This window comes from Podarcis gaigeae (assembly GCF_964106915.1).
Source record: "Podarcis gaigeae genome assembly, chromosome: 1".
Classification (NCBI taxonomy): domain Eukaryota; kingdom Metazoa; phylum Chordata; class Lepidosauria; order Squamata; family Lacertidae; genus Podarcis; species Podarcis gaigeae.
In genome coordinates this window covers 72020144-72038683 of record NC_139678.1, presented here as the reverse complement: position 1 = coordinate 72038683, position 18540 = coordinate 72020144, and the positions used below count along the sequence as shown (strand labels likewise).

Here is an 18540-nt window from a genome sequence, read left to right as displayed (position 1 = left end):
CAATTCACAGTGCAAGGGGTATATGCACCTTGGAGGGTTTTTAAAAAACAGATTATTCTCAAAGATATGGAGCAGAATTACATCAGGTAATGAAAATGATTCAAACAGATCTGACTATTGGGCTAAATTACCAATTTCATGTTTAGAATGGGTGGCAGAAACAAAAATGAAGGTGACACGTCCTGTATTATAGTTTTGAACTAATGTCATATCAGCTTTGTTCATTGTTCTCTAATCACATGATTGCAAATCATCCCACTGGAAGAGTCTCGGTACACATTTTGGGATATGGCAATACAATCCTATACATGTCTACTAAGAACTAAGACCCACTGGATTCCTGTTATAATCCTTCCTTATCTCTTAGAACTATATGAACCCAGGATGCACAACTTTAAGGCTCATTTATGTAGGCACCAACTTGAAAACAACTATTCGGGGGGCTGCTCCACCCCCACCAGAAGGTTGTCAGAAGGACAGGAGGAGGAAGGCTAAAGCCACATGAATGCAGCCCAGGGTGAGGCCTCCCTTGGCTCAGCGGAGGCTGCCCCACCTTCCTCTTCCACTTGGCACATCGGAGGCATGGGCAGCCAGGCTCCAAGCATGGGAGGCAGTGCTGCTCACATTGGGGCCGGCACTAAGAGGCTGAGCTGGGGGGCTCACGAGGGCACAATGGCAGACCCAGCCTGCGCACCCCCCTCCTTTCCCTGGCCACAAGCCAGCAGACAGCGGGAGGCGAGGATGGAGGGTGCCCTGGGAGAGGGAGGTGGGTGCTTGATCGGGTGCCTTATCTGCACTCTCATGCGGCAGCAGTGGAAAAGGAGGCTGGGGTGGCTTGATATGGTCAGTTTTTTGGGGGGACACTCCCTAAACATTATTTTGGGAGGGGCAAATGTGTATGGGCCCTTTAGTGTTGGCGCCCATGGTTTAGTGTTATGTCTGAACGCAAGCACTGTGTCCAAGTCCAGTGGGCTTTATGCTTCCATATTGCTGTTTGGTTTTCTAAGGATCAGTATATAAAACCTATGTTTTGTATTGGATAAGTCTAAACAATATTCGTTTCCTGGAAACACAATTATATTACATACCATTAATCAGTGTAGGAAATCTGACTCCTTTCAGGATTCAGAGTTAGTTCCAATCTATCTTGCTTACCTGTCAGATTAGGAAAGTAATTGTCTTAAACCAATTGTCTTGCACATTATTCATGAATGACGTGTCAATTTCATTTGGTTCATAAAAGCCTGAGGATGGGAATGGGAGATAAAGTGATTTTTCATTATTTTGTAGCTGTCTTTACAGTCTCATAAATCACTATCTATAGATCAGAGGAATGCACTGGGGGGTCGGGGAAACAAGACTGCTTTAAAAAACAGAAGTTTGTTTGGCTTTCAACATAATTTCTTATCAGCAATATTAAAAGCACCTAAAATCATATGAATCACATGAATAATTTTTGTTGACAATGTAGATGGAAGCATATCAATGCATAGGTTACAAACTCAATAGGTTACTGAGATTTTTCAAATTGAGAGCTAAATGTAAAACTATGCTGAGTTGACTACTGCTTTGTGCACATAACATTGCAAAAATATAGCCATTGGAATTTAGAGCCTGTTACAACCTGATTGTGTGTGCATCTGGTGTGGTTGCTTTTGCTACCTGATGTCAGGAATTATAGTTCTTAGAGAGGCATCTTTTATATTTTGGTGAAAGCCTGCTTTAGAAAGTTAAATTTGTCTTTTTCTTTAAAAACCATAACCAAAACCCTCTGATCCCGCTTGATTTGTTTAAATCAGGGTTTATGAACATTTTCTGACCTGCTCCCATCAGCTCCCACCCGCAGAGCTGGAATTTCTACATTTGTTATGAGTGCAGTGAGGTGCGTATACGTAATTAATAAATTATGAGATAAAATGTATTCTACCAGTGACATCACAAAATTTCCAAATGAGACCTCTTGTTTATTAAAATAAGAAAGACTTGTGTAACATAAGAAAGCAAATAGGTTTACTTGCACCATTAAGTCACTAGAGATTTCTCTTGTAGGAGGAGCAGGACAACAAGAATGACAGGCATAAGATGATAAACATAAAACTCTAATGAATGGATATGTGGTCTGATCCAATTCTATACTTCAGATGTGCTTGCTAATACCATTTTTTTAAATTCAAGAATAGTTATGTTGTCTGAAAAGTATTTAATGCTCTTACAAAACAATGTCTCCTGAATTCTGAAGTCCTGGTTTATCTCAAACCTCCCTCACCAGTTCTGGTAATAAAAAAGCTATGCAGCTCCAGTAAGTGGCTCGTGTCTGTTAAAGTGATTGCCTTCTTTGCTACCAAGAGCAATTTCAAAAAGGAAGTTCACTTTCACTGTTAGAAAGTATGGTACTATTAATTCTAGTAATATAATATGGTGCAAAAATCCAGGCACCCAAATTTATTGACCCATGTCTATGTAGGCATTTTTATAGTTTCAGCAACACATTTTATAGTTTCAGCAATATCCCAAAAAGGTACGTAATAGCCCGCTGTGGTTATTTCATCTCAAATTTATGAAATGATGTGCTTCTTTTCTGTTAGGATAAGGTATGAGAAAACAGTGCCTGTTGACAGACAAAGTGTAATTTAAATAGAAGAGAATTTTTTCCTCTTCAGCCCTTGTATGGCTCTTGGAGTTGGAAATGCACATAATACACATTTGCCTTTAACTCAACCTCTAAACCAAGGGCATGAACATGTGATAACTTATGAAACCAGTCAGCAAATATTGCATAGTCCCCACATGAAAAACTGCTACATGACAAATATATATTCTGAACAGGAGTTATTAACATTAGCAAAGCACCTGCACCAGTGTACCTTCCATTTGATTTGAGCATCTTATTGGTAGATTATACAGAATGTCTGCTAAAACAGCCTTTCGTGTTTTCTTGTTGCTACTTCTTTTCTTCTTTAATAAATTTGTACAAAGGCCCTGGCACTAGTAATGTACAACAACTAGTGCCCTTGAATGGAGATCATAGAATTGTAGAGTTGGAAGGGACCTCAAGGGTCATCTAGTCCCACCCCTTGCAATGCATGAATCTCAACTAAGGCATCCATGACAGATGGCCATCCAACCTTTGCTGAAAAACCTCCGAAGGAGAGTTTGCCACCTTCCAAGGGAGTCTATTCTACTGACAAACAGCTCTTACCATCAGAAATGTTTAGTGAGAACCTCCTTTCTTGTAATTTGAACTAGCCCTAGCCTTTGTAGGAAAAAAACAAGCTTGCTCCATCCTCCATGTGACAGCCCTTTAGCTATTTCAACATATGAGTTTTCTCATATTGTGCCAAACTTTGCAGCAGATCGAAGCAGCCTCAGGGGCGTAGGAAGGGGGGTGCAGCCCGTTTCGTGTGTCATCCTTGAGAGGGGTGACAAAATGGCACACGGCAGGGGCGGCGCTTACAGAGGGGGCTGGCCAGCAGTGTGTCCGAACCACACATCTCTCCTGGGAGTGACGCGGTGGCTTCGAGCCCTGCGCTGCCCGAAACGGCAGCATGGGGCTTGCATCCGCCAGGCGGACTCTGTGCCCCGTGTGGCGCCCCTGTGCACAGCTCACCCCGCCCCCATGCGTGGCTTACCCCGCCCCACTGCTCCTGGTGCTGGAGTAGCTAGCTATGCACCTGACCCTCCTGGACCAAGTTTTTAAACTATTCTGTTGTTTCATTACCTTTTTGTAAACTGTATGCAAAGGCAGTGCTTCTGAAATATCAGCAGCATGGCAAACATGTTGATAACATGGGAAAGGCCAGCACTTAAGCCACTTGAGCTATAGACTTGCAGGGGCTAAGTGTGAAGAGTGTCTTTTAGACTAGGAGACTAAACATTGTCAAAAAATCCCTGGACTGCCAAAGTTTCTTGGATATTCTGGCTATTTGCCAGTTCAGAAAGCCTTTTCTTTTTCTTCTTCTGATCATGTTCACTATTATTTATTTACTTACAAACTGAGCCCAGAAAAGGCCCTACCTAGGTAGACAGCATTATAAGTAACTAGCTTGGGGAAATTCTGAATTCAAAGGATTTGGTTCTAAGGTCTAGAACAAGCTAAAATAAGAGCAACACTAGTCTTCCACAAAATAACATGCATACTACCAGTATTTAGACTAGTTTGCAATGGAAATGTTTCAGCATTTTATAAATGTTAATAAACAGATGTCAACAAGCCTTTGCATTTTCAATCCAAGTTAAAGGCCTTCAGTGAAATGTTGTAAAGGAACTGAAATAGCTTATAACAGCTCCTGAACTTAATGGACTGATAACGAGAGAGCTTCCAGAATTAGCTTTCCTTATTAAGGCTTAGGAAACTATGCTTGCTGACATTCACTTACTATCACTTCCACAAACAATCTAAACTATTCCTGATAAAATATTTGAAGTACTGCTGTTGCTTGTTTCCAACCTACACGAGTAGGTTGAAGGTCATTTTTAGCCTCAGGAATAGGAAGTCTCAAATTGAATAAGGACTGAAATATTAATCTTAAAAATATAGAAAACATTTTAAGAACAGTTTCACAACATGCATTGTATTTTGGCTCATGGGAATGAGAATCTTCTATGGTCTGAATGTAGAACTGGTTTGGTAATTTTTATATGCCTTAGTATAAATCTGCTTGCTCTACAGTGCTTTTGTTTTATCTATAAAAGAACACAAGGCATTGTATTTCCTAAGATAGGACAATTCTGTATTAATGCTACATTATGAAAATAAACACATTAAACGGTACTTGCCAATCTGGTTAGTGAGTGAGTGCCAGGCCTAACTTTCCTTCCCAGCTGGTTATGATCCACCACTATTTCTGTTTGTTTGTTTATTTATATTCCTTGGCATCCTCAACTCTGTTCCTGGTTCACCATGTCTGCAGAGTCACTCATTTCTTTCTAAACAATAGCTCTGCTGATAGCTGCTATCTCCATATCTCTGTAAGGTAAAGGTAAAGGTACCCCTGCCCGTACGGGCCAGTCTTGACAGACTCTGGGGTTGTGCGCCCATCTCACTTAAGAGGCCAGGGGCCAGCGCTGTCCGGAGACACTTCCGGGTCACGTGGCCAGCGTGACAAAGCTGCATCTGGCGAGCCAGAGCCGCACACGGAAACGCCGTTTACCTTCCCGCTGGTAAGCGGTCCCTATTTATCTACTTGCACCCGGAGGTGCTTTCGAACTGCTAGGTTGGCAGGCGCTGGGACCGAGCAGTGGGAGCGCACCCCACCGCAGGGATTCGAACCGCCGACCTTTCGATCGGCAAGTCCTAGGCGCTGAGGCTTTAACCCACAGCGCCACCTGCGTCCCCCATATCTCTGTACATCCACATTAATTTTTGAATAATTGCTCCCAGATCTGTTAACCATGACAGCCTACTGTCTTTTCTTAGTATGAAATCTGCTGGTTGGTTGGCATGCCAGCTGATCTGAGATGTGGATTGGGACCAACATAATTGGAGCTGTCATAAAGAAAAAGGTGCCTTAAAGCTTAGAAAGCTCTTATTTGGGGGGACAGTAGTAGCCAGAGATTTTACTTTCTTGGGCTCCATGATCACTGCAGATGGTGACATGAAATTAAAAGACGCCTGCTTCTTGGGAGAAAAGCGATTGCAAACCTAGACAGCATCTTAAAAAGCAGAGACATCACCTTGCCGACAAGGTCTGTATAGTTAAAGCTATGGTTTTCCCACTAGTGATGTATGGAAGTGAGAGCTGGACCATAAAGAAGGCTGATCGCAGAATAATTGATGCTTTTGAATTATGGTGCTGGAGGAGACTCTTGAGAGTCCCATGGACTGCAAGAAGATCAAACGTATCCATTCTTAAGGAAATCAGCCCTGAGTGCTCACTGGAAGGACAGATCCTGAAGCTGAGGCTCCAATACTTCGGTCACCTCACGGGAAGAGAAGACTCCCTGGAAAAGACCTTGGTGTTGGGAAAGATTTGAGAAGGGGATGACAGAGGACGAGATGGTTGAACAGTGTTCTCGAAGCTACTAACATGAGTTTGACCAAGCCGCGGGAGGCAGTGGAAGACAGGAGTGCCTGGCGTGCTCTAGTCCATGGGGTCACAAAGAGTCGGACATGACTAAACAACAACAACAACAGTAGCCAGCAGGTCAGTGCTGTTTACCTGGCTTCCCAAAATGGAAGTAGCTGCTAGTAACTGAGAGAGGGGGGAGCAAATCGGCTGGGAGGTTGAAGCAATGCAGGCACAGGTGAGGAGGCAACAGATTGGCTCCATTGGGCACCTGCATCACACCTCTCCCTCCCTGCCAACTTCCCTCTGCCCCTCTCTCACCCCCCACATTGGGAAGCCAGCTAAGTCAATTCCGCCCAACCAGCTGCTACTGCCAATTTTGCACTTATGCATAACAATAAGATATTCATTCTGCCAATAGTAGTATAAAACACCACAATGATAACATGTAATCTTAACTTTAACAAATAAAACCTTTAGCAAACCAGCAGCGATACCAAAGTGTGCCAAAAATAATCCATAAGAGGAATCCTAATCACTCATGATACACATACATTACTTTCAAATAACAAACATAATCACAAAATCAGTTTCTAAAATTACAGCCAGAAACAAAACATAGTTGACTATTTTCTGTATTGCAAAGATGGTATATTTGCTTTTGAGGTTCTGTGATATGTGATTTATGCAGGTTTTCATCAAGAACATTACAAAACACAAGAGTAACCTTTCAAAATAACACAAATGAATCAATCAAACAAAAAAGTTTGGTAGGTTTCAGGAATTCTAGACAGAACAAAGTGCTGAAATCAAATAGGTCAATGATCAGAAGTGATCTGATTATAAGCAGATAGAAGTGGCTAGGAAATAAGTGTAACCTGTGATAGTACCCTTTCCAGAAAACATGCAGAGTTCCCCACTCAGCCACACTTTCCCTTTAAGTCCATGCATCTTTGCTGTTTCAATTTGGTCTGGGGTTGGGTGTTCCCACTTGTGATTATCACCTCAGATTTTACTCGGGGAAAGACCCCTGAAACCCTGTTCATTCTTCCTATAATCAATAGTCTGTTTTTGATGTTGTCTCCACCCACTGGCGGAGGAATGGAGTGGGCGGGGGGACCATTGGGGGGTACCATCACTGTCGCCCCCCAGACACGCGCCGTACACTCCCTCACCGCGCCGGGTGCCACACCCCTGCAGGTGCCACGCCACGCCCCCGGGATGCGTGCCAGCCACGCCCCCACCAGCTCTCCACCCCCAGTGCCAGAGTATGCAGCTTCGCCACTGTCTCCACCTTTAGTTCCAACCACCTGTGGCAGAAAGTCAGCAAGTCAATCGGACAGTCAGAGAATTGCGTAATCAGATAATCGGAAAACTGGATAATCAGACAACTGAATAGTCAAAGAGTTGAAAATAATTATCAGAAACAAATTGTGTTCTCATAGCCAGACCTGCGTTTAAACAAACTGCTAAGGTGGCAGAAATTACTTTTGTGCTTATATTATACAATCGGTTGGTGCTGAGAATGGACTGCTCAGAAGTTGGAAAGACAACTGAAAAATGATCCTTGAAGGGTAGGCAGAGAAATAAGGAGAGGAGGTGAGAACGCAGCTCTGGGTAAGTACAGGAAATCCTGTCTAGGAGCTATTTTTTTGGGTGCAGTTTAGGAAGTAGAGCAAATCTTTCTTCAGATTATCCCAGGATCTCTCAGAACCTGATTCATCAGTTAACATTGAGTTTTAACCCAAAGCAGTGGAATAAAAATAAAAATAAATGTTTTGGATTAATAAAGATTAATAAAGAATATGATGAAAATGAAATGAAAGTAATTCTGCAGTGATTGGGAGGGTATCCATCAATAATGTTTGCCTTGGATGCTGAAAGATTATTATGCTTCTTAGATGGCTCTGATGGATTCATTATTCTGCAGGCATAGCTGGTAATACTGTAGAAAGCCTAGTTTACCTCCTGAAAAAGGAGAGTGGCCTAAGCATTTGGCACAATCACTCTTAGAATTTTCTACTGGCTAGAGCCCAAGGATCCCCTTTGTTTTCTGAGGAGCTTGGGGACAGTGAAGACTGTGGCAGTGATAGAAGGCTCATAATGAAAACTAACGGATCATGGCTATAGACTGTGGCAATTACGATGTCAAATATGGTATGGTGTCGATCTTTTGCCATTGGGTGAATGTAGTGCCATTCACAGAAACTGTCCTATGTGGTTAGGAGCCCTTTACACACCCTCTGCTCTGCTGTGTCCCATATGCTCCACACATTACAGATTAGATCATTTGCAACTATTCTGATTTGGAAGGCATTTTCACTCCAGCTATGGATTTGGATGTGACTGAAGTTTCCGCTAGTCCTTGTGTGTTTGGATTCTTGATATCTTTCAGTTTGTGCAACCTGGAGCTGTGGACAAGATTTTTGGATATGTGATATCCACAACTAGTTTTTTTTCCATCAGTGCCCATCTTGGCTAATCAGATCTGCTACTGGATAGTAAAAATAATAAATGACAGAGCAGGTGACCCCTATGGACTAGAAAGATGCCATGCTTCCCATTTAAAAAAATGGAAGCACCAGCAAACTTTAGTCCACTTGGAGGAATCATGGAACATGTTGTGACATCTGAACTCCAGATCTTCTTCAGTTATATTGATTACTTTTACTGAGGTTGGAACTGAAACTGCCCTGGTGCTCCTGTGGATTTTCTTAATCAGGAGGAATGCATCCTGTTGGTTCTTCTGAATCTACTAGTTGCTTTCAACTGCACAAAATCATACAGTTGGAATGGATCGCAAAGCTCATCTAGTTCAACCTGCCAATACAGGAAAACGATTGATATTATAGGCTACATTCAACTAAGATATCACGTTATCAGAAGCCAGCACAATGCGTTCCCATAGTGCATGGGACTTCCCTTCTCCTCGCTTCATGCTCTCCCCTAATCTGGTTGGAAGAACTCTCAGAACAGAACGCATGGGGGTGAGAGAGAAAGGAGATTTTTCCTTTGGGAAAGCCTTAGTGTGACTTCAAATTGTACCCTATATCTTTATGGTGGACCAACTGAAACCAGTCAAAATAAGCAGGTAGAAGTGAGTTCAAGTCCTCCGGACTCCCTCAGAAGGTGCTGGACTCACCTTTCTGATGGTAAAAGCTGTTCCATAGTAGAGCAGACACTCTCCTTCACTGGAGGTTTTTAATTTTTAGTTGAGATTCCTGCATTGCATGGGTTTTAGACTAGGTGACTCTCAGAGTCGCTTCCAACTCTTCAATTCTATGACAATCTCAGCATTTAAACTAGAGCCTTAAATACAGCAGAATCTGAGCAACTTTGCTTGTAAAGCAAATGCTAAATAGGCAAATGGTGGACTTATACCATGGTGGATTTTCAAACAGAGACTGCATGAATACAGCAGTTTTTGGTTGTATAAGTTGGTTACATACTTTATACAGTACACAATTTTCAGAGTACATTGACAGTGCTGGTGAAGTAAGAGGTTAAAAGACTGAGCTACTAATCAGGAAGTCCTTGGATAGAATATTTTATTTCCTGTGTGCTCACAATATGGGCTTGGATAAGCCAATTTCCCTCAGCAGTCAGCATATGGAGAATAATACTAGTTTATCTTGCAGGGTTGTTGCAAGGATTACAGTTATATAATGCATATGAAAGACTTTGAGCACTTGAAAGTGATACAAAAACTTTGAACACTTAAAAGGACATTACAGTACTTTAGTTCAGACACTTAAATTTTTTTAATGAAATACAATATTCAACTTTTCTAATTGTGTCTCAACAGATAGTACTGCGATGAAATAACTTTAAGGAAAGTGTCAAAGGTCTAATCTACAACTCTTATGGATGGCATGACTCATCAGTTGACAGTCTGGAAACCTAGTTTCATCTGCCCAGTTTAAGTTTCTGTTATTAATGCTGGCATGTGTAGGAATGTGAAATGATTTTAAATTATTTCACTCATATTGTTTAGATTGGTAGGGAAGAATACCCTGGGAGTTCACTTGCAATGCATACAGTCTAAGTTTTATTTGTTAAGTAAAACTTGAAGATTTAAAAAGGCTACTATGTTTGTTCTCACTTTAATTTTTCTAAAATTGGCTTTCTGGTCATACTTTAGGAAGATTCATTTTAACCAAGATGTTTTGAATAACAGCCTCAGGCAAAAAGAGCTGTAGGCCATCTTTAAAATTTTGATATGATATCATGGATCAGAGTAGGTATAGGTTTGGGGTTTTTTGGTCAGCTTGCTAAATCATTCCCTTCGTGTAGGCAATGACGGTTGGGCTGAGCAGTTAAGCACCATGATCAGCATCCAAAAAGAATGCCCCGGGCTGCAAGAGCTACTACTTAGGGTTCACCCGCACATCCTTTTGCCCCCCCCCCAATCCACAGTTTAGCATTGAATTGGAACAAACAGCAGCCATATTTGCCACAGATTGCCATTTGTTCCAATTTAGCGCTAAAGAGCAGGTTTTCTAGGGGAAAGTGACAGGGCAAAGGCAAAACTGCTCAAGGCATGGGGCAAGCAGAAGTTTGAATGAGTCCTAATAAGTGATGGTATCCTCTGGGCAAATGGGTGGGCACCCTCTTTACCTGGTTGTCACTTAGAAGGACAATAGCTAGTGTTTGTCAGTTGAGCAAGAAAGCAGGCAGAAGCTAAAGAGACAGAGACACATTTGCTCTGCTGGGCTCTGGGGATCACCTGGAAACCTAGTGGGGAAGCAAGATCTGTAACTGTATTAATGTTTTGAACTCTTTAGGTTCCTGTTGTATGTTGTTGTCATCTGTCTGTCTCTGGAGACAATGCACCTTTGAGGGTGAAGTCAAACTGGTGGACAGGAGCAGTGTTGCTGTGGCTGTGGAGACCAATACAGGAGAGACATGTTTTGTTGCAGCTGGGGGAGATGAATGCATTTGGTTGTGCTGCTGCAGATGCCCATGGCATTTCTTCTCTCTGTGCTCCTATCAGCAGTCATCCTTCCTCTGGTCATTGCTATGGATGCATAATCTGACTGTCTTCCTCCAGGCACTGCAGTCGTCTGCAAGGGATTCCCACAGGGCAGGGTTAAGTTTGCTAGTCTTCATGTCACATTTGCAGAAATCTTTGTAACACAGAGTTGGTCTGCCAATGAGCCTTGTGCCTGAAGCCAGCTCCCCATAGAGCACATCCCTGGTTGTACATATGTGTAAATAAACTAAACTGTGCCTAAAGACACCACAGTTTCTGTTGACCTTCATTCCAAGGAAACCCAACCCTGGATAAGTTCCTGAACCCCCTGACATCTGTCAGAAAGGGGAAAGGGGGATATTATTTTTTGCCAGCCTGACTGGCGCCCAGTGCCAGCAGAGAATGATCTTGACCAAGTGAGCAGAGACCTTTTCCTGCCTGTCACAACTAAGGATCCAACCCAATGCCTCTTCACCCAAAAGTTGCAACATTGCTATGACATAGGCAAAACCAGTCAATTTGTCTTTAGGAAAATTCACATCCTGTCTGTAACCAGCAACCAACAGATGTCCATAGAAAAAGCCTAAAACCATCCCTTGAATGGACCTGGATAGGAGAAGTTCTCACCCAGGTCCACTTTGAATTCTGCCCCTCAGGAGCCTAGCTAGGTGCTGATTGGCTCCCAAGATCCCAGGCACCCTCATCATCCCCTACAGTCACAAATTGTGGGAGAACGCCTCCCCCCACTGCTCCCAGCAAGGTGGGAAATGAGAATTTTTCGCTTGTCTTGCCTGCAGTCTTCAGCCAAGCCCTTCTTGTGTGAGAACTCAATACATCCTAGGTTTCCACGTACAGTGCTGTTCAATTGACTATGCACAGCACCCTCTGTCACCTACACCAATTATCTGCATTAATTTAAAACCTCCCACGACTGTGGTATAGACCTCACAGTCTTGTAAGGAATTTTTTAGAATGGCATTCCTCCTTAGCATTTTAAATCCAGCACTATTTTCAGGCATGGCTGTGCTTTCAGTTTGCTAGCCTGCTGCCAGTTCAGAATGTAAGTGCTCATAGTAGTGTCTTTGACTGTTATGTATGTGATGTTAAAGTTTTATTGGCATTGGATAATGCAGAAGAGGTTGAAATAGACGAATTTACTATTGTTCATACTTTCTGTTGTTAGTTCCAGATATGATTACTTTCCTCTGAAATGGCTTCTATGTGATTTTATAGAAATCAGTAGGAATTTATGACCATTTTCTAAAAATAAAAGCAGCTAATTAAACCCTTCTATGTGCTTTTTAAGACTTCAACCCAGTGAATTCTTGCATAGCTATGATATGCAGAAACATTAGCTATGGTAGATAATATTATACAAACGGTGCCATTTGGTTTAAATCGTTGCTGTTTTTAATTTCCTTTACAGAATTCAAGGTCATATATCTTTGTATTTCCAAGGGAATCCTTGTCATAGAGATAAAAATCATGTTTCACCTGCAGTCTTGATCTTCATTAGCTGATAGGAGGGATTTGCAGCATTGGCAATAAGTTCTGCTGGTTGCTGGCTGACAGCCAAACCAGGCTGCTGTTTAAGATACCAGGTCTCTCGCTCTTTTTCTCTCCCTTGTTCTCGTTACAGCATTCCAAGCCTTGTCTTTGAAAGAAGAATACAGTACAATATTTTATATGCAGTTGGGAATAAGATGCTTGTTCCTTGCTTATACAACCATATGTTTCTAAATTTTGTGGTATATAGTATTTAGAAGACTGTTGATAGTGGGAAATTTTGCCGTTGAGGAAGAAGCAATCAGATATGCGGTCAGAATTTTAAGACCAGCTCAGAGTGCTCTTGGCTTTTTTTAGTAGGCTGCTGAACGATGCTGAATGATGCTGTACAGATGGATTTGGGTGTTTTAATACTCTGCTTTTAACGTATGGAATATGAAAGAAATGTAAGTGATTCTAGTACACGAACACAATGGGGAGTAAAGCTGGATTTTCAAACTCTGTTTCTCAGCCAGAACATCCATTCTTCCAGGTGTCATGCAGGTATGTACATGTTTAGATTTAGTATATGTATTTAGTTTTGTAAAACTGCAGTGTGGTGCTTCTCTTACGGATAGCTGTATGAACATTTGCCTGAAAAGACTTAGAACTGGAGAACAAAGGCAATATTTAATGGTAAAATTATGGTGTGCTTTTCTGTGCTAATCTCTATTCAGTGTTTTAAAAAGATGTTGCATTTTAAACGGGTAGCTGATGTTTCCATGATCAGGTATTTGAAGCTTCCTAATGTTTTGAATGGAACAAAAGTGAATCGTTTATCATTCAGTTTTTTTAAACAGTGTCTGTAGTGCATTTGGATGGTTATTTTGTCATGCTGTGTCAAATACGTGTCTGTTATAGTGCTGTTAGGTTCCTATTAAAAGAAACCTGTTCAGTCCCAGAGAACATGATCCTGGTAAATCAGTTTTCTGGTGACTTGATTATACTTTCAAAGCTATAGGGCAAGGCATGTTCAAAATATTTACATATGGGGAAATTAGTGAATGCTGATAAGAAGAATGATTCCTGCATTTTTGTATGTGGTTTCCTCTGCTAAGCAAGAGATCAATATTGCCTTTAGAAATAGTTTCTCATGTAACTTTTCCAGGCATGTTGTGACATGGCTCGAAAGTTCAAAGATTTCTGTTAAATTATGTTCCTTGTGTTGATGACTGAAGTGTAATAAAGAACAAATAGAAGTTAAACAAGTTTCATTCTCAGCTTTCACTAACTGTCTTTGGTTTCTGGCACACCTTTTTAAAGGAATGCAGTCTTTGTTTACCGTGTCTGTATCTGAAACCTTTGCCTCTTTCTGGTGCAAGGTTGTAAAAAGAAGCGAAAACTAGAGTTCAGAGTTTCTGTAAAATTACTCATGTGTTTGAAATGCGTTTGAGGAAGAGAGTAAAAGAGGAAGTTAATAATTAATGTGTCTAAACATAAGAATGTACCTGGTGATAGGACTTGGGATGTTTGCAGTTGTGATCACTAATATTAAATCCCCTGAAGGAATCATGGTGAATATGGTTAGCTTACACTACCTGGCATATGAGGAGCATTGTGTAGAGAGTGTGGGTCATTCCCTCTAACAGCAAACTCAGGTGATGAACTACCCATTAGTTTGGAAGCAAAGCAGGCCTACCCAAAATTAAATGCAGGTCTCCCTAGTATTTATCTGGAAATATATTTATTTATATGTATATAAAAGCCCTAGATGGCCTGAGAAGGACTTAGGCACTTCCTATATTGAAGGAATGTAATTGGCATTTGAGTCTACAGAGATAAGAAACCCATGGAAACTCACCTCATTATCTGGTGATGAAATCTATTGAAGTACATTGATAGTAAAGAAAGGAACACATGCCCATTGTTGCTGCCATTTGTCTGCGAGGGTACTTGCTTCTAACTATTTGCAGCTATACTAAAATCCTGGATTTCTCCATTGTTAACATATGAACATAAGAGTCCTACTGGATTAGACCAAGGCCTATTTAGTCTAACATCCTGTTCTGAGTGGCCAACCAGATTGTTTACTTTTCCTCAGCAGTGACTAGCTTATCACGTATTGATGTCTGAATAAGAATTTTGCCCACTCATGAACAAATTAGCCTTAGCAATCGGTTTGTGGTGTGTGTGTGTGTTCCACTATTAGACACTGCATGTGTGAGCTTCCGGAGGGCTAAGGTAATTTCTGGATGTAAATCAGGCTGCAGCTGGCTTAGCAGTGTGGGTTAGGAATAAGATTGAACTAGAGACATTGGTAATTGAGGCACCACTTAGAAAAAGGTGGGGGACTTTGAGCTCTCCACATGATGTTGGACCTTTACTGCCATCATTCCTGGCCATTGGCCATACTAATGGCAGATGCTTATGGGAGTTGGGGATCAAGTTTCTATACCTGAAGGTGGACAACCACTACAGGTAGAAATCACATTTTGCTCCCATCTAAAAGGGGTGCTGCCACCTGCCCACGATGAAACAGCCACCCAGAAGCGGGGAGGATAGTTAGTAGGGGCACAGCCAGATCAGGCCAGTAAGGGGCCATTCTGAGCTCCTGGGTGCCACAGCCTGTGCATGATCTGGCTGCCTGCTTTTGAGATGTCCCTGTCTTCATTCTTTTGGAGACTGCTTGGCCTGGGTGTGCAGCTCTGAAAGGCATCTCTGAGCACATTTTGGATGTGTGGACTCAGAAGCAGTATAAACAACAACTAAAGGGTTTTGATGCAGGATGGGGTCATCCATTTGGAGACTGGAAGTCATGTCTCACTCATCAGCTCATAGCTTTCTGCAGTTCCATATGTTAATCATGAAGTTGTGACTGTCTTAAACTTTAGTTATTTATCCCCCACAATTATTTATATTCCAACTTTCAGAATATGATTTCTATGAAAGCAGCTGGCTAGTAGCATTCAGTTATGTATTTTAAAAGCACAGGTTTGTATCTAATGTTAGTCATACTCAGAAAATTCTCATTGAAATTAATAGACATGACTAGATTAGATACATTAATTTTATGGTATAACTTAGTTGGGTACAACATACAATAAACAACATTATGGGTCTTCATGTCTTGTCTGTGCACAATTCCCATTTTATGCAAATATTTTAGAATGACTGGACTTCTCCAGAATGAGAAGAGCACTATGATTATTTTCTCTAGTCTGGTTGTCTGGAAGTATCATAGGCAGTTTTTTCCCCAGCCAGAACTTGCCGGAAGCTCTCAAGTGGGCGCCTTTGCCATTGTAAGAGAACAAGGGAGGTGTTTGTTGTGAGTTCCGACACCTCTTCCTAGAAAAATAACACTGAGCCTAGGTATTTGGGACTCAAACACAGAAAACTATGTAATGGATTATACCAGTGGTTCCCAACCTGGGGGCCACAGAGTTATCCCAAGGGTTCTGAAAAGAAGTTATTCTCTCCCCTCCCATTTCACAGTCTCTTCACTGTCTTAAAGCTGCATAGTGGGTAGCTACTTCAAAGAGTGAATTTTTAATGATCAGTTTTTAGAGGAGTGAGGCTGCTGTGAAGACTTTCTTCAGAGGGCTTTAAGACAGCACCCCTTGCTTCTGTTTGTGCTTTTGGTGTTTCAGATGGGAGTGAGGCAGGCTGTCTTAACACATTTGCTAAGTCTCTCTGTGCTCCCTTTTAATTTTAGCAGAATCCATACTGAATCCTTGTCAAGTTTTCTGCCTCCTAATTATTGATTGCATTCAGGTTTCTTAGTTTTTTCATTATTGGGGATTACTTTTGGTGCTTTATTGAGATTAATTATGTGACTGAGGAGTTGCCTAATTTTGGGGGGCGGGTGCGGGTAAGATTTTTATGGCATTGTTCATTTTGGGACAGACATTTTAGGGTTGTCTGTTGTTCCATGTAGCATTTGCTGCTCATACCAACTTGGTTACAAAAAAGTAAAATAAATGCAAATAGCAAATATAAAGAAAATAGAATCACAGTAATTGTATATATAAATAGCTTTCCTTACATGGTTTGGGATTTTTCATTGAAATATATAATTGATAGTCCTGATTCTAGACAGAGGAATATTATTTATTTATTTATTAAATTTATTGGTAGTTTTTTTTGCCACATCAACTCAAAGCAACTTGCACTATTTTAAGCAAAAAATGAACATATACATACTGTCAGGGAACTGCCATCGGAAGGGCAGGTGGTGGAAGGGCTCACGGAGGCTAGGAGAGACTCAGCAGCAGAGGGGGGAACCAGCAGGGGGAGAGAAGGAGCTCCGAGGGAAAGTGAGTCGGAGGGATGGCTCAAGGACACTTTCAGCGAAAACAGTGGGGAAGTTTCAGGACCTCCTATAGGGACACCCACCCCTCGCCGGAAACTGTTGCGCCGAGAATCCAGAAGACGTGTTTCCGTTAAGGAGCTTTTATGTTGGAAGAGATTCCGCAAACGCCCACTGTCAGATTCTGCCAGCGATTGAGGGAGTCATGCTTAAGGGGCTCCGCTATAGACAGAGCTTTGATAATCAGGCCAAACTCTGAGGGACTAAGCTTTTACGCACAAGCAGCTCATCATCCCATCACACATACATTAAAATCAGCATTAAAAACCCTAAAAGATAATTCTCTCTCTATATATATTTTAAATTACAGTACATTAAAATATTTCACCCTCACAAAAAGGCCATAGAAAGTTAAAAGGGTCTGACTAAAACGACATTTTTGCCTGGTGTCTAAAGATATGTAATGATGGAGTCAAGGGAGCCTCCCTAGGGAGAACATTCCAAATGAACACGCCCATTGTGATGCTGCCACCCTCTGGACCTGGCAAACATTAATTTTTTCCTTGTTCTAAAACAGGCTTATAAATAACAACTCACCTTTTCGTTGATAACAAGTAAAAGTAAAAAGGTAAAGGACCCCTGGACAGTTACATCCAGTCAAAGGCGAATATGGGGTTGTGGTGCTCATCTCGCTTTCAGGCCAAGGGAGCCAGTGTTTGTCCACAGACAGCTTTCTGGGTCACGTGGCCAGTATTACTAAACCGCTTCTGGTGCAATGAGACACTGTGACAGAAATCAGAGCACATGGAAACGCTGTTTACCTTCCCACTGCAGTGGTACCTATTTATCTACTTGCACTGGCATGCTTTCAAACTGCTAGGTTGGCAGGAGCTGGGACAGAGCAACGGGAGCTCACCCAGTCGTGGGGATTTGAACTGCCGACCTTCCGATCAGCAAGCCCAAGAGGCTCAGTGCTTTAGACCACAGCGCCACCCGTGTCCCTTTTGAGAACAGGCATATATGATAGAAAAAGACAAAAAACTAATTTCAAGACCAGCAGTGTGTAACTAGAGTAATACATAGAGCTTTGCAAATACACATTTGAATCTGTATGAAAATGTGATAATTGGTCAGGGAGGAAAGCTTGAAGAAAATGCTTGAAGGCAAAAATACCTCAAAAATACCTCAGTGAGGTCTGTGCATACTTAGTTGTCACATAATGTTCAGTATCAGTTGTGGGAGAAGAGAAAAATATTTTTGGGTCACCCTTCAGTAAAATAACCAGACTGGCATGTGAGAAGATAATAAAGACATCACCACAATGCAGAAGTTTTGAAAAACGCCACAGAATTTTGAAAGATTGTATAATTGGCATGATTTTTCATGCATTGTGTTGGAATATGTTGTTAAGATGAATGAGACTTTTTAAACATGGTTTTTCAAAAGTGAAGTCATTCCATAGTTGGGGATAGTGGACCTGTTTCATGCGAAGAGAAATTCCCTTGTTTGACACTGACATATTTAGATGAAAAATAAGTTATATTCTTTCTGTGTTCAGTAGACTGTGACCTGTTCACTTTCTGACTTTTGGTTCTGTCATAGTTCCTTTTTCTGCTATTCTCAGCAGAAGCTAGAACAGAAGTAAATCTGGAAGTTGTGTCTTTCTGCTTCTGACAGAGGCAGGCTCATCAGCCTTTATTGACCCCACTGACAGTGCTATCCATCTATGCAATATATATCATTTCTCACATGTCTTCATGACAGGCATTTCA

General features: G+C 41.6%; 1 protein-coding gene across 31 annotated transcripts in view; it reads left to right on the top strand.

Annotated features, from left to right (window-relative positions):
• The window catches only part of PLEKHA7 (pleckstrin homology domain containing A7), a 150528-nt gene that overhangs the window by 39344 nt on the left and 92644 nt on the right, over positions 1–18540 (top strand). For 3 of the 31 annotated variants that reach the window (XR_014555916.1, XM_083701815.1, XM_083701807.1), the window contains exon 1: positions 12553–13026. The exons of 27 other annotated variants lie outside the window; for them this stretch is intronic. Coding sequence is in view for 3 of the 4 variants with exons in the window: in XM_083701815.1 (XP_083557941.1) it covers positions 12956–13026 (71 nt within the window). In the remaining variant the exon portion in view is untranslated. Of the gene's footprint in view, positions 1–12552; positions 13027–18540 lie in introns of those variants that run through there. One more of the 31 variants, XM_083701818.1, reaches the window with a different exon arrangement.